Here is a 13955-nt window from a genome sequence, read left to right as displayed (position 1 = left end):
CGTTTGAGGTTGGTTTATACCGAATTACAAGGTTCCAGGGTCATTGTTTCGTTTCACACAAACTTTTAAAAATCACCTATTTGATTTGACGTTTATAGGAAGTGAGGTTAATGTAAAAATTATTTTCTCCAAAACGGTTAGGCACCAAGAAATGAAATTTTTTGAGGTTATAAAGGAACGTTTGAGGTTGGTTTATACCGAATTACAAGCTTCCAGGGTCATTGTTTCGTTTCACACAAACTTTTAAAAATCACCTATTTGATTTGACGTTTATAGGAAGTGAGGTTAATGAAAAAATTGTTTTTTAAGTTTTGTTTCAACATTTTCTTTCTCAATATTTTTCCAATCCAACTCAACGATTATTATACATCATTTTAAAGAGAAAGCTTTGAGCTTTAATTTAGAACAAGTCTCATTCCTTAATTTCAATAAATACGGCTTCCAGGAATTTTTAAATTAGCATCTTTTTTGACACTTTTAGGTTATACGAAAATGTAAGTTTTGTTTCAACATTTTTTTTCTCAATATTTTTCCAATCCAACCCAACAATTATTATATATCATTTTAAAGAGAAAACTTTGAGCTTTAATTTAGAATAAGTCTCATTAATTAATTTCAATAAATACGGCTTCCAGGAATTTTTAAATTAGCATCTTTTTTGACACTTTTAGGTTATACGAAAATGTAAGTTTTGTTTCAACATTTTTTTTCTCAATATTTTTCCAATCCAACCCAACAATTATTATATATCATTTTAAAGAGAAAGCTTTGAGCTTTAATTTAGAATAAGTCTCATTAATTAATTTCAATAAATACGGCTTCCAGGAATTTTTAAATTAGCATCTTTTTTGACACTTTTAGGTTATACGAAAATGTAAGTTTTGTTTCAAAATTTTTTTTCTCAATATTTTTCCAATCCAACCCAACAATTATTATACATCATTTTAAAGAGAAAGCTTTGAGCTTTAATTTAGAACAAGTCTCATTCCTTAATTTCAATAAATACGGCTTCCAGGAATTTTTAAATTAGCATCTTTTTTGACACTTTTAGGTTATACGAAAATGTAAGTTTTGTTTCAACATTTTTTTTCTCAATATTTTTCTAATCCAACCCAACGATTATTATACATCATTTTAAAGAGAAAGCTTTGAGCTTTAATTTAGAACAAGTCTCATTCCTTAATTTCAATAAATACGGCTTCCAGGAATTTTTAAATTAGCATCTTTTTTGACACTTTTAGGTTATACGAAAATGTAAGTTTTGTTTCAAAATTTTTTTCTCAATATTTTTCCAATCCAACCCAACGATTATTATACATCATTTTAAAGAGAAAGCTTTGAGCTTTAATTTAGAACAAGTCTCATTAATTAATTTCAATAAATACGGCTTCCAGGAATTTTTAAATTAGCATCTTTTTTGACACTTTTAGGTTATACGAAAATGTAAGTTTTGTTTCAACATTTTTTTTCTCAATATTTTTCCAATCCAACCCAGCGATTATTATACATCATTTTAAAGAGAAAGCTTTGAGCTTTAATTTAAAACAAGTCTCATTCCTTAATTTCAATAAATACGGCTTCCAGGAATTTTTAAATTAGCATCTTTTTTGACACTTTTAGGTTATACGAAAATGTAAGTTTTGTTTCAACATTTTTTTTCTCAATATTTTTCCAATCCAACCCAACGATTATTATACATCATTTTAAAGAGAAAGCTTTGATCTTTAATTTAGAACAAGTCTCATTCCTTAATTTCAATAAATACGGCTTCCAGGTATTTTTAAATTAGCATCTTTTTTGACACTTTTAGGTTATACGAAAATGTAAGTTTTGTTTCAACATCTTTTTTCTCAATATTTTTCCAATCCAACCCAGCGATTATTATACATCATTTTAAAGAGAAAGCTTTGAGCTTTAATTTAAAACAAGTCTCATTCCTTAATTTCAATAAATACGGCTTCCAGGAATTTTTAAATTAGCATCTTTTTTGACACTTTTAGGTTATACGAAAATGTAAGTTTTGTTTCAAAATTTTTTTTCTCAATATTTTTCCAATCCAACCCAACGATTATTATACATCATTTTAAAGAGAAAGCTTTGAGCTTTAATTTAGAACAAGTCTCATTCCTTAATTTCAATAAATACGGCTTCCAGGAATTTTTAAATTAGCATCTTTTTTGACACTTTTAGGTTATACGAAAATGTAAGTTTTGTTTCAACATTTTTTTTCTCAATATTTTTCCAATCCAACCCAACGATTATTATACATCATTTTAAAGAGAAAGCTTTGATCTTTAATTTAGAACAAGTCTCATTCCTTAATTTCAATAAATACGGCTTCCAGGTATTTTTAAATTAGCATCTTTTTTGACACTTTTAGGTTATACGAAAATGTAAGTTTTGTTTCAACATTTTTTTTCTCAATATTTTTCCAATCCAACCCAACGATTATTATACATCATTTTAAAAAGAAAGCTTTGATCTTTAATTTAGAACAAGTCTCATTCCTTAATTTCAATAAATACGGCTTCCAGGAATTTTTAAATTAGCATCTTTTTTGACACTTTTAGGTTATACGAAAATGTAAGTTTTGTTTCAACATTTTTTTTCTCAATATTTTTCCAATCCAACCCAGCGATTATTATACATCATTTTAAAAAGAAAGCTTTGAGCTTTAATTTAAAACAAGTCTCATTCCTTAATTTCAATAAATACGGCTTCCAGGAATTTTTAAATTAGCATCTTTTTTGACACTTTTAGGTTATACGAAAATGTAAGTTTTGTTTCAACATTTTTTTTCTCAATATTTTTCCAATCCAACCCAACGATTATTATACATCATTTTAAAGAGAAAGCTTTGATCTTTAATTTAGAACAAGTCTCATTCCTTAATTTCAATAAATACGGCTTCCAGGTATTTTTAAATTAGCATCTTTTTTGACACTTTTAGGTTATACGAAAATGTAAGTTTTGTTTCAACATCTTTTTTCTCAATATTTTTCCAATCCAACCCAGCGATTATTATACATCATTTTAAAGAGAAAGCTTTGAGCTTTAATTTAAAACAAGTCTCATTCCTTAATTTCAATAAATACGGCTTCCAGGAATTTTTAAATTAGCATCTTTTTTGACACTTTTAGGTTATACGAAAATGTAAGTTTTGTTTCAAAATTTTTTTTCTCAATATTTTTCCAATCCAACCCAACGATTATTATACATCATTTTAAAGAGAAAGCTTTGAGCTTTAATTTAGAACAAGTCTCATTCCTTAATTTCAATAAATACGGCTTCCAGGAATTTTTAAATTAGCATCTTTTTTGACACTTTTAGGTTATACGAAAATGTAAGTTTTGTTTCAACATTTTTTTTCTCAATATTTTTCCAATCCAACCCAACGATTATTATACATCATTTTAAAGAGAAAGCTTTGATCTTTAATTTAGAACAAGTCTCATTCCTTAATTTCAATAAATACGGCTTCCAGGTATTTTTAAATTAGCATCTTTTTTGACACTTTTAGGTTATACGAAAATGTAAGTTTTGTTTCAACATTTTTTTTCTCAATATTTTTCCAATCCAACCCAACGATTATTATACATCATTTTAAAAAGAAAGCTTTGATCTTTAATTTAGAACAAGTCTCATTCCTTAATTTCAATAAATACGGCTTCCAGGAATTTTTAAATTAGCATCTTTTTTGACACTTTTAGGTTATACGAAAATGTAAGTTTTGTTTCAACATTTTTTTTCTCAATATTTTTCCAATCCAATCCAACGATTATTATACATCATTTTAAAGAGAAAGCTTTGAGCTTTAATTTAGAATAAGTCTCATTCCTTAATTTCAATAAATACGGCTTCCAGGAATTTTTAAATTAGCATCTTTTTTGACACTTTTAGATTATACAAAAATGTAAGTTTTGTTTCAAAATTTTTTTTCTTAATATTTTTCCAATCCAACCCAACAATTATTATACATCATTTTAAAGAGAAAGCTTTGATCTTTAATTTAGAACAAGTCTCATTCCTTAATTTCAATAAATACGGCTTCCAGGAATTTTTAAATTAGCATCTTTTTTGACACTTTTAGGTTATACGAAAATGTAAGTTTTGTTTCAACATTTTTTTTTCTCAATATTTTTCTAATCCAACCTAACGATTATTATACATCATTTTAAAGACAAAGCTTTGAGCTTTAATTTAGAATAAGTCTCATTCCTTAATTTCAATAAATACGGCTTGGAGGAATTTTTAAATTAGCATCTTTTTTGACACTTTTAGGTTATACGAAAATGTAAGTTTTGTTTCAATATTTTTTTTCTCAATATTTTTCTAATCCAACCCAACGATTATTATACATCATTTTAAAGAGCAAGCTTTGAGCTTTAATTTAGAACAAGTCTCATTCCTTAATTTCAATAAATACGGCTTCCAGGAATTTTTAAATTAGCATCTTTTTTGACACTTTTAGGTTATACGAAAATGTAAGTTTTGTTTCAACATTTTTTTTCTCAATATTTTTCCAATCCAACCCAACGATTATTATACATCATTTTAAAGAGAAAGCTTTGATCTTTAATTTAGAATAAGTCTCATTCCTTAATTTCAATAAATACGGCTTCCAGGAATTTTTAAATTAGCATCTTTTTTGACACTTTTAGGTTATACGAAAATGTAAGTTTTGTTTCAACATTTTTTTTCTCAATATTTTTCCAATCCAACCTAACGATTATTATACATCATTTTAAAGAGAAAGCTTTGAGCTTTAATTTAGAACAAGTCTCATAACTTAATTTCAATAAATACGGCTTCCAGGAATTTTTAAATTAGCATCTTTTTTGACACTTTTAGGTTATACGAAAATGTAAGTTTTGTTTCAACATTTTTTTTCTCAATATTTTTCCAATCCAACCCAACGATTATTATACATCATTTTAAAGAGAAAGCTTTGAGCTTTAATTTAGAACAAGTCTCATTCCTTAATTTCAATAAATACGGCTTCCAGGAATTTTTAAATTAGCATCTTTTTTGACACTTTTAGGTTATACGAAAATGTAAGTTTTGTTTCAACATTTTTTTTCTCAATATTTTTCCAATCCAACCCAACGATTATTATACATCATTTTAAAGAGAAAGCTTTGAGCTTTAATTTAGAACAAGTCTCATTCCTTAATTTCAATAAATACGGCTTCCAGGAATTTTTAAATTAGCATCTTTTTTGACACTTTTAGGTTATACGAAAATGTAAGTTTTGTTTCAACATTTTTTTTCTCAATATTTTTCTAATCCAACCCAACGATTATTATACATCATTTTAAAGAGAAAGCTTTGAGCTTTAATTTAGAACAAGTCTCATTCCTTAATTTCAATAAATACGGCTTCCAGGAATTTTTAAATTAGCATCTTTTTTAACACTTTTAGGTTATACGAAAATGTAAGTTTTTTTTCAATATTTATCTCCATATCAGGTACCCAATCGTTATCTTAATGAGTCACAGAGAAGCCCAAAATTACATAGCAAAAACATTTTGCAAAACAGAGTTCTCTTTGATGTTAATTGCTTTATAGGATTGTGCTGAATAATCTCATTGGAGACTTGGCGATAGAATTTGTGATAAAAATAAAACAAAAATTAATTAAAACATGTATCTATTGTTTACAAAAACACCTTTTCTTATTAAAAAAGTAGTCCTCATTCCCAACTATTATCTTCAGCGAACGTTTTCGAAATAGTTCGTTTCCGGCTCGGTTTAACAATGGGCACCGGTTCGGACGTTATTAAAGAATCAACAAACGCATCTCCTTTTCCGGGCGAATCCATGTCCGAATTTTGATTTCTATCGGATTCGTGTCGCTCCGAGATTTTCCTCCGTTTCGTGGCATGACCCTCGGGCCACTTACTCCGGGTTAAAGTCTCTTTATTCAACGAAGCAGCCCCCAATTGAATTTGTCGGCTATCGTAGGTCATTATCCTGTAGGTGTCGCTCTGTGACAATGTGTTAAGTACTATTGCCGCTTGATTGCGTTTCGCTAATCCTACATAAGCAGATCTATCGTTTATCCATGAAATATGTACAGATCCTAAACATTCAAGAAATTAATTTAAATTTTTGATAGTTTTTAAAGTTACCGAAAGGACTAAAAAGTTGTACTATATCATTTTGTTTCCATTCCTTGGGAAAAGTTAGATAAAAAACGTGATCTCGTGGGGGAATCGCTACAAAAAAAATTTAAATATATAAATTCCTTTTTTTTTAATTATCTTACGATCGTCTCCTCCTAAATGGATGTACGGAGTGTCTTGTAATCGCATTAAAAATAATTTATTAATATAAGGTGTTAAAAGTCGAAAATTTCCAAAATTTTGGTCGTAATCGAAATTTTCAATCGACCCCAAATGGCGCCACATCGCCAAAAACGCTACCCCGGTTATAAAAGCGTCATAACCAGCCTCATGTTCCCTTTTATCTTCCAAACTATAACCTTCACTTTCAACGTTTATTCGTGGCGTTTCAAAAGGATCTTTCGAAACCGTTTCTAAAAGGTGCCCCAAAACGTTTGATGTAATCAGCGATTTAAACGGGTCCATACAAGACATAAATTTTGTATCTAAAACTCTTTAGGCAAGATTAAATTGTTAATTAATTTGGTAAAATTCAAGAATTATCAAGTCGCTTAAAAATCGACTCAAATAAAGCGTTACAAATTAAAAAAAAGTGAGAAAAATCGCTTTAAAATTGGCAAAAGACTAATTATTGCTGCCAAAAAATTAAATACTGCTAGTAAATGCAAAAAAAGTAAATTTCAAAAAGTTATTTACTGCCAACCAACATAAAAAGACCAAAATAACTGTTTTCAAAATAATACCTAAAAAACTATCTTTTTAAAAATTATCTACTTTTAAATGTTGTTAGATTGTGCTATATTTTTATTGAAAGTATTTTTTTGGAACAGTTTCGACGCACGGCTAAAAAAAACTTTCACGTCAACTTTAATTTCATCGTTATATTCGTAATCGTTATTAAATCAGCTTTAAAATGAGCCCAAACATGACGCATTTATCTCGAAAAACAAAAAAGTTAGAATAAAAAATATTAAATCTGAAGTTGGCAACAATGAATGAATACTAATACCAACCTTAATTTTTGGGATTTTTTCTTGTATTTTCGTTTTTTATGAAAAATTATATTTATTTTGAGACATTTTGATAAAATTACGGATATGTCAAAATTGACGTTGACATTTCTAACCGGAAATTGGCCATAACTTCATTAATATTGAAATGAAATATGTCGTGTTGGTACTCATTTCAAAGGATTCTTAATGACGATTACAAATACGTCAAAATTGAGGTTGACATTTCAAAGTTGATAACTTCATGGTGTTAATGTCAACTTTAATCTTGATATATTCGTAATCCTTATTAAATAACCTTTAAAATGAGCCCAAACATGACGCATTTATCTCGAAAAACGAAAAAGTTAGAAAAAATATTAAACCTGAAGTTGGCAACAATGAAGTTAGCAATATAATTTTTAAATACTAATACCAACCTTAATTTTTGGGATTTTTTCTTGTATTTTCGTTTTTTATGAAAAATTATATTTATTTTAAGACATTTTGATAAAATTACGGATATATCAAAATTGACGTTGACATTTCTAACCGGAAATTGGCCATAACTTCATTAATATTGAAATGAAATATGTCGTGTTGGTACTCATTTCAAAGGATTTTTAATGACGATTACAAATACGTCAAAATTGAGGTTGACATTTCAAAGTTGACAACTTCATGGGATTAATGTCAACTTTAATCTTGATATATTCGTAATCCTTATTAAATGACCTTTAAAATGAGCCCAAACATGACGTATTTATCTCGAAAAACGAAAAAGATAGAATAAAAAATATTAAACCTAAAGTTGGCAATAATGAAGTTAGCAATATAATTTTTAAATACTAATACCAACCTTAATTTTTGGGATTTTTTCTTATATTTTCGTTTTTTATGAACAATTATATTTATTTTAAGACATTTTGATAAAATTACGGATATATCAAAATTGACGTTGACATTTCAAACCGAAAATTGGCCATAATTTCATTAATATTGAAATGAAATATGTCGTGTTGGTACTCATTTCAAAGGATTTTTAATGACGATTACAAATACGTCAAAATTGAGGTTGACATTTCGAACTTAACAACTTCATGGTGTTAATGTCAACTTTAATGTTGATATATTCGTAATCCTTATTAAATAACCTTTAAAATGAGCCCAAACATGACGCATTTATCTCGTAAAACGAAAAAGTTAGAATAAAAAATATTAAACCTAAAGTTGGCAACAATGAAGTTAGCAATATAATTTTTAAATACTAATACCAACCTTAATTTTTGGGATTTTTTCTTGTATTTTTGTTTTTTATGAAAAATTATATTTATTTTAAGACATTTTGATAAAATTACGGATATGTCAAAATTGACGTTGACATTTCTAACCGGAAATTGGCCATAACTTCATTAATATTGAAATGAAATATGTCGTGTTGATACTCATTTCAAAGGATTCTTAATGACGATTACAAATACGTCAAAATTGAGGTTGACATTTCAAAGTTGATAACTTCATGGTGTTAATGTCAGCTTTAATCTTGATATATTCGTAATCCTTATTAAATGACCTTTAAAATGAGCCCAAACATGACGTATTTATCTCGAAAAACGAAAAAGATAGAATAAAAAATATTAAACCTAAAGTTGGCAATAATGAAGTTAGCAATATAATTTTTAAATACTAATACCAACCTTAATTTTTGGGATTTTTTCTTGTATTTTCGTTTTTTATGAAAAATTATATTTATTTTAAGACGTTTTGATAAAATTACGGATATGTCAAAATTGACGTTGACATTTCAAACCGGAAATTGGCCAAAACTTTATTAATATTGAAATGAAATATGTCGTGTTGGTACTCAATTCAAAGGATTCTTAATGACGATTACAAGTACGTCAAAATTGAGGTTGTCATTTCAAAGTTGACAACTTCATGGTGTTAATGTCAACTTTAATCTTGATATATTCGTAATCCTTATTAAATGACCTTTAAAATGAGCCCAAACATGACGCATTTATCTCGAAATACAAAAAAATTAGAATAAAAAATATTAACCCTGAAGTTGGCAATAATTAAATTAGCAATATAATTTTTAAATACTAATACCAACCTTAATTTTTGAGATTTTTTCATGTATTTTTGTTTTTTATGAAAAATTATATTTATTTTAAGACATTTTGATAAAATTACGGACATGTCAAAATTGACGTTGACATTTCAAACCGGAAATTGGCCATAACTTCATTAATATTGAAATGAAATATGTCGTGTTGGTACTCATTTCAAAGGATTTTTAATGACGATTACAAATACGTCAAAATTGAGGTTGACATTTCAAAGTTGACAACTTCATGGTGTTAATGTCAACTTTAATGTTGATATATTCGTAATCCTTATTAAATAACCTTTAAAATGAGCCCAAACATGACGCATTTATCTCGAAAAACGAAAAAGTTAGAATAAAAAATATTAAACCTGAAGTTGGCAACAATGAAGTTAGCAATATAATTTTTAAATACTAATACCAACCTTAATTTTTGGGATTTTTTCTTGTATTTTCGTTTTTTATGAAAAATTATATTTATTTTAAGAAATTTTGATAAAATGACGGATATGTCAAAATTGACGTTGACATTTCAAACCGGAAATTGGCCATAACTTCATTAATATTGAAATGAAATATGTCGTGTTGGTACTCATTTCAAAGGATTTTTAATGACGATTACAAATACGTCAAAATTGAGGTTGACATTTCGAACTTGACAACTTCATGGGGTTAATGTCAATTTTAATGTTGATATATTCGTAATCCTCATTAAATAACCTTTAAAATGAGCCCAAACATGCCGCATTTATCTCGAAAAACAAAAAAGTTAGAATAAAAAATATTAAACCTGAAGTTGGCAATAATGAATATAATTTTTAAATACTAATACCAACCTTAATTTTTGAGATTTTTTCTTGTATTTTCGTTTTTTTATGTAAAATTATATTTATTTTAAGACATTTTGATAAAATTACGGATATGTCAAAATTGACGTTGACATTTCTAACCGGAAATTGGCCATAACTTCATTAATATTAAAATGAAATATGTCGTGTTGGTACTCATTTCAAAGGATTTTTAATGACGATTACAAATACGTCAAAATTGAGGTTGACATTTCAAAGTTGATAACTTCATGGTGTTAATGTCAACTTTAATCTTGATATATTCGTAATCCTTATTAAATGACCTTTAAAATGAGCCCAAACATGACGCATTTATCTCGAAAAACGAAAAAGTTGGAATAAAAAATATTAAACCTGAAGTTGGCAACAATGAAGTTAGCTACATAATTTTTAAATACTAATACCAACCTTAATTTTTGAGATTTTTTCTTGTATTTTTTATATTTGTTTTAAGAAATTTTGATAAAATGACGGATATGTCAAAATTGACGTTGACATTTTAAACCGGAAATTAGCCATAACTTCATTAATATTAAAATGAAATATGTCGTGTTGGTACTCATTTCAAAGGATTTTTAATGACGATTACAAATACGTCAAAATTGAGGTTGACATTTCAAAGTTGACAACTTCATGGTGTTAATGTCAACTTTAATGTTGATATATTCGTAATCCTTATTAAATAACCTTTAAAATGAGCCCAAACATGACGCATTTATCTCGAAAAACGAAAAAGTTAGAATAAAAAATATTAAACCTGAAGTTGGCAACAATGAAGTTAGCAATATAATTTTTAAATACTAATACCAACCTTAATTTTTGGGATTTTTTCTTGTATTTTCGTTTTTTATGAAAAATTATATTTATTTTAAGAAATTTTGATAAAATGACGGATATGTCAAAATTGACGTTGACATTTCAAACCGGAAATTGGCCATAACTTCATTAATATTGAAATGAAATATGTCGTGTTGGTACTCATTTCAAAGGATTTTTAATGACGATTACAAATACGTCAAAATTGAGGTTGACATTTCGAACTTGACAACTTCATGGGGTTAATGTCAACTTTAATGTTGATATATTCGTAATCCTCATTAAATAACCTTTAAAATGAGCCCAAACATGCCGCATTTATCTCGAAAAACAAAAAAGTTAGAATAAAAAATATTAAACCTGAAGTTGGCAATAATGAATATAATTTTTAAATACTAATACCAACCTTAATTTTTGAGATTTTTTCTTGTATTTTCGTTTTTTTATGTAAAATTATATTTATTTTAAGACATTTTGATAAAATTACGGATATGTCAAAATTGACGTTGACATTTCTAACCGGAAATTGGCCATAACTTCATTAATATTAAAATGAAATATGTCGTGTTGGTACTCATTTCAAAGGATTTTTAATGACGATTACAAATACGTCAAAATTGAGGTTGACATTTCAAAGTTGACAACTTCATGGGGTTAATGTCAACTTTAATGTTGATATATTCGTAATCCTTATTAAATAACCTTTAAAATGAGCCCAAACATGACGCATTTATCTCGAAAAACAAAAAAGATAGAATAAAACAATATTAAAGGTGAAGTTGGCAACAATGAAGTTAGCAACCTAATTTTTAAATACTAATACCAACCTTAATTTTTGAGATTTTTTCTTGTATTTTCGTTTTTTATGTAAAATTATATTTATTTTAAGACATTTTGATAAAATTACGGATATGTCAAAATTGACGTTGACATTTCAAACCGAAAATTAGCCATAATTTCATTAATATTGAAATGAAATATGTCGTGTTGGTACTCATTTCAAAGGATTTTTAATGACGATTACAAATACGTCAAAATTGAGGTTGACATTTCAAAGTTGACAACTTCATGGTGTTAATGTCAACTTTAATCTTGATATATTCGTAATACTCATTAAATAATCTATTTTGTGATAAATTTTAAGACATTTTAATAAAAATTAAGAATATATCAAAATGAAATTGACATTTCAAACCGGAAGTTGCTTATATCTCGGGTAATATTGAAGTTAAACATATCATGTTTGGACTCATTTTAAAGGATTTTTAATGAAGATTACAAATATGTCAAAATTGACATTTTTAACCGGAAGTTGACCATAACTTCATTAATATCAAAGATAAATATGTCGTGTTTGTACTCATTTTAAAGGATTTTTAATGAAGATTATTATTAATATAATTAATTTTTTAACGTATTTTTTTGGATTGATTTAAAAAAATCGTCGATTTTTAAGCAACATGATTCATTAATTTTTTAAAATATAAATTACTGCGAAAAAAGCATATGGGCGCAATCCTTAAATTCGTTGTAATCCTCAGGAAGGGGAATTAAAAATTTATCTATGGTGTGTAAAAGATCCAAGCACATGTTATGTCCAATAACCAACTTTCCTGATTGAGTGATACATTGAATAACTTTTGAAAACCCAATTGTGCCATCTAACTCATTTTCCTCTTCCTGGACGGTCCTTTTTTCTTCATCCAACCGATCTTGAATCCCTTTAAACTTTGTAACCACCAAGACTTTATCGCGATCGCGACTTTTAACATTAACTTTATCATCAAAATCGTGCTTAATTAATTGGAAAACCAAAAATTGTAAAAATCCGTTACATTTTGGTAAAACTAATTCTTCATCTTTCGATTTAATAAAGTCTTTAATTGACTTGGTTACGTTTTCAATAAAAATTTTATCTTGCTCTTTCGAAGAAACAACGCGACTTTCGTTCAAATTGTTTGAAGATGCTTGAGTTGCGCGAACTTTTTGTACTTCTTTCAAAGAATCGCGGTATTTCGCTTCTTGGTGTTCGTTTAAATAAGGAATACCGTCCCTAAATAACTTATTAAAATCGAAATTTTGAGTTATTAAGAAATCTATGCTCGAAGCTTGGCACAAAAATCGTTGATCGGGGACGTGTTTTGGTACGGCTTTTGGAAAAATGTAGAAATTAAATGCTTGGTGTTTAAACGATTTCGATTTTTCGTCATATCTACGAAATTAAAATCAAATTATTTACGAAATAAGTAATAATTTGAAGAGATAACCTAAAAGTACAAATTCCGTATTGAATAACGAGGAAATCTTTACATCCTTTTCTAACTTTTTCATAATACGATTTTTGCGTATCATAACTGTTAACGTCGTTGGTGGTGCTTAATCCGGTTAATTCACAATCGATGGTTAAAAAGGTTGATTTGTCCACCGATTCTTTAATTTTTGGGAGAACTTCTTCAAAATCTAAAAATAAATTTTAATTGATACGAATTAAAACAAGATTGTACTTACTTGTTTTAGTAACTTCCATATTTTTGTGGTATTTTTGAACGGTTTTCTTTAAAATAACATCAACAACCACAAAACGTGAACTTTATAGGTTATGTTACGGCTTTTTTTTTGTAGTCGAATTTTTATCTTCGTGTTTTCTTCATTTGGATTTAGAGACGATTTTTTTATGAATAATTAACGGCTAATTAATTAATCGATTTAAACTCAACGGGTTCATTATTTTTTTAAAACGTTTTTTTTACACTTCGGTTTTTTAGGTTTACATCGTGCTGCCATCTAACGGAATTTTAAATTTTTTTGACGTTGACAACATTTTTTTTAGGTTACTTCTTTTTTTATTTATTTATCTCAATGTGGTACAATAACATTGTACAACAAACAACCAGTTGTATACAAATTAAATTATAGATCACAATAACAATAATGAGTTAAGTTTAGGTGATATAAATATCATATCTCAAATGAGCGCCCAAGGCAACACATCAACTGCAACAAAGAGCAATTTTTTAAATGCATAGAAAGAAAGCTGATAAAGAAACACTATCATGTAAGTGCATTTT

The 13955-nt window shown here is 27.4% G+C and overlaps 1 protein-coding gene across 1 annotated transcript; it reads right to left on the bottom strand.

The window, feature by feature from the left end:
- Window positions 1-5632: 5632 nt before the first annotated feature.
- Window positions 5633-13486, bottom strand: LOC111422285 (poly(A)-specific ribonuclease PARN-like). Its single transcript, XM_023055493.2, has 6 exons — window positions 13396-13486; window positions 13155-13347; window positions 12380-13099; window positions 6268-6617; window positions 6131-6217; window positions 5633-6081 (listed from the first exon to the last, which is right to left on the bottom strand). Exons 1-6 carry the CDS (start codon window positions 13412-13414, stop codon window positions 5693-5695), a joined length of 1758 nt encoding a protein of 585 aa, XP_022911261.2. The 5' UTR covers window positions 13415-13486; the 3' UTR covers window positions 5633-5692.
- Window positions 13487-13955: the final 469 nt, after the last annotated feature.

This window comes from Onthophagus taurus, chromosome 5 (assembly GCF_036711975.1).
Source record: "Onthophagus taurus isolate NC chromosome 5, IU_Otau_3.0, whole genome shotgun sequence".
Classification (NCBI taxonomy): Eukaryota; Metazoa; Arthropoda; class Insecta; order Coleoptera; family Scarabaeidae; genus Onthophagus; species Onthophagus taurus.
Note: the sequence above shows the minus strand (reverse complement) of the source record. Positions and strands in the feature narration are given on the sequence as shown.

Excerpts from the sequence above, each read along its gene's own strand:
- LOC111422285 (XM_023055493.2), bottom strand. Across the intron at positions 13,100-13,154 it reads TACGGAATTTGTACTTTTAG|ATATGACGAAAAATCGAAAT; the intron begins GTTATCTCTTCA and ends TTAATTTCGTAG. Across the intron at positions 6,218-6,267 it reads CCATTTAGGAGGAGACGATC|CGATTCCCCCACGAGATCAC; the intron begins GTAAGATAATTA and ends TTTTTTTTGTAG.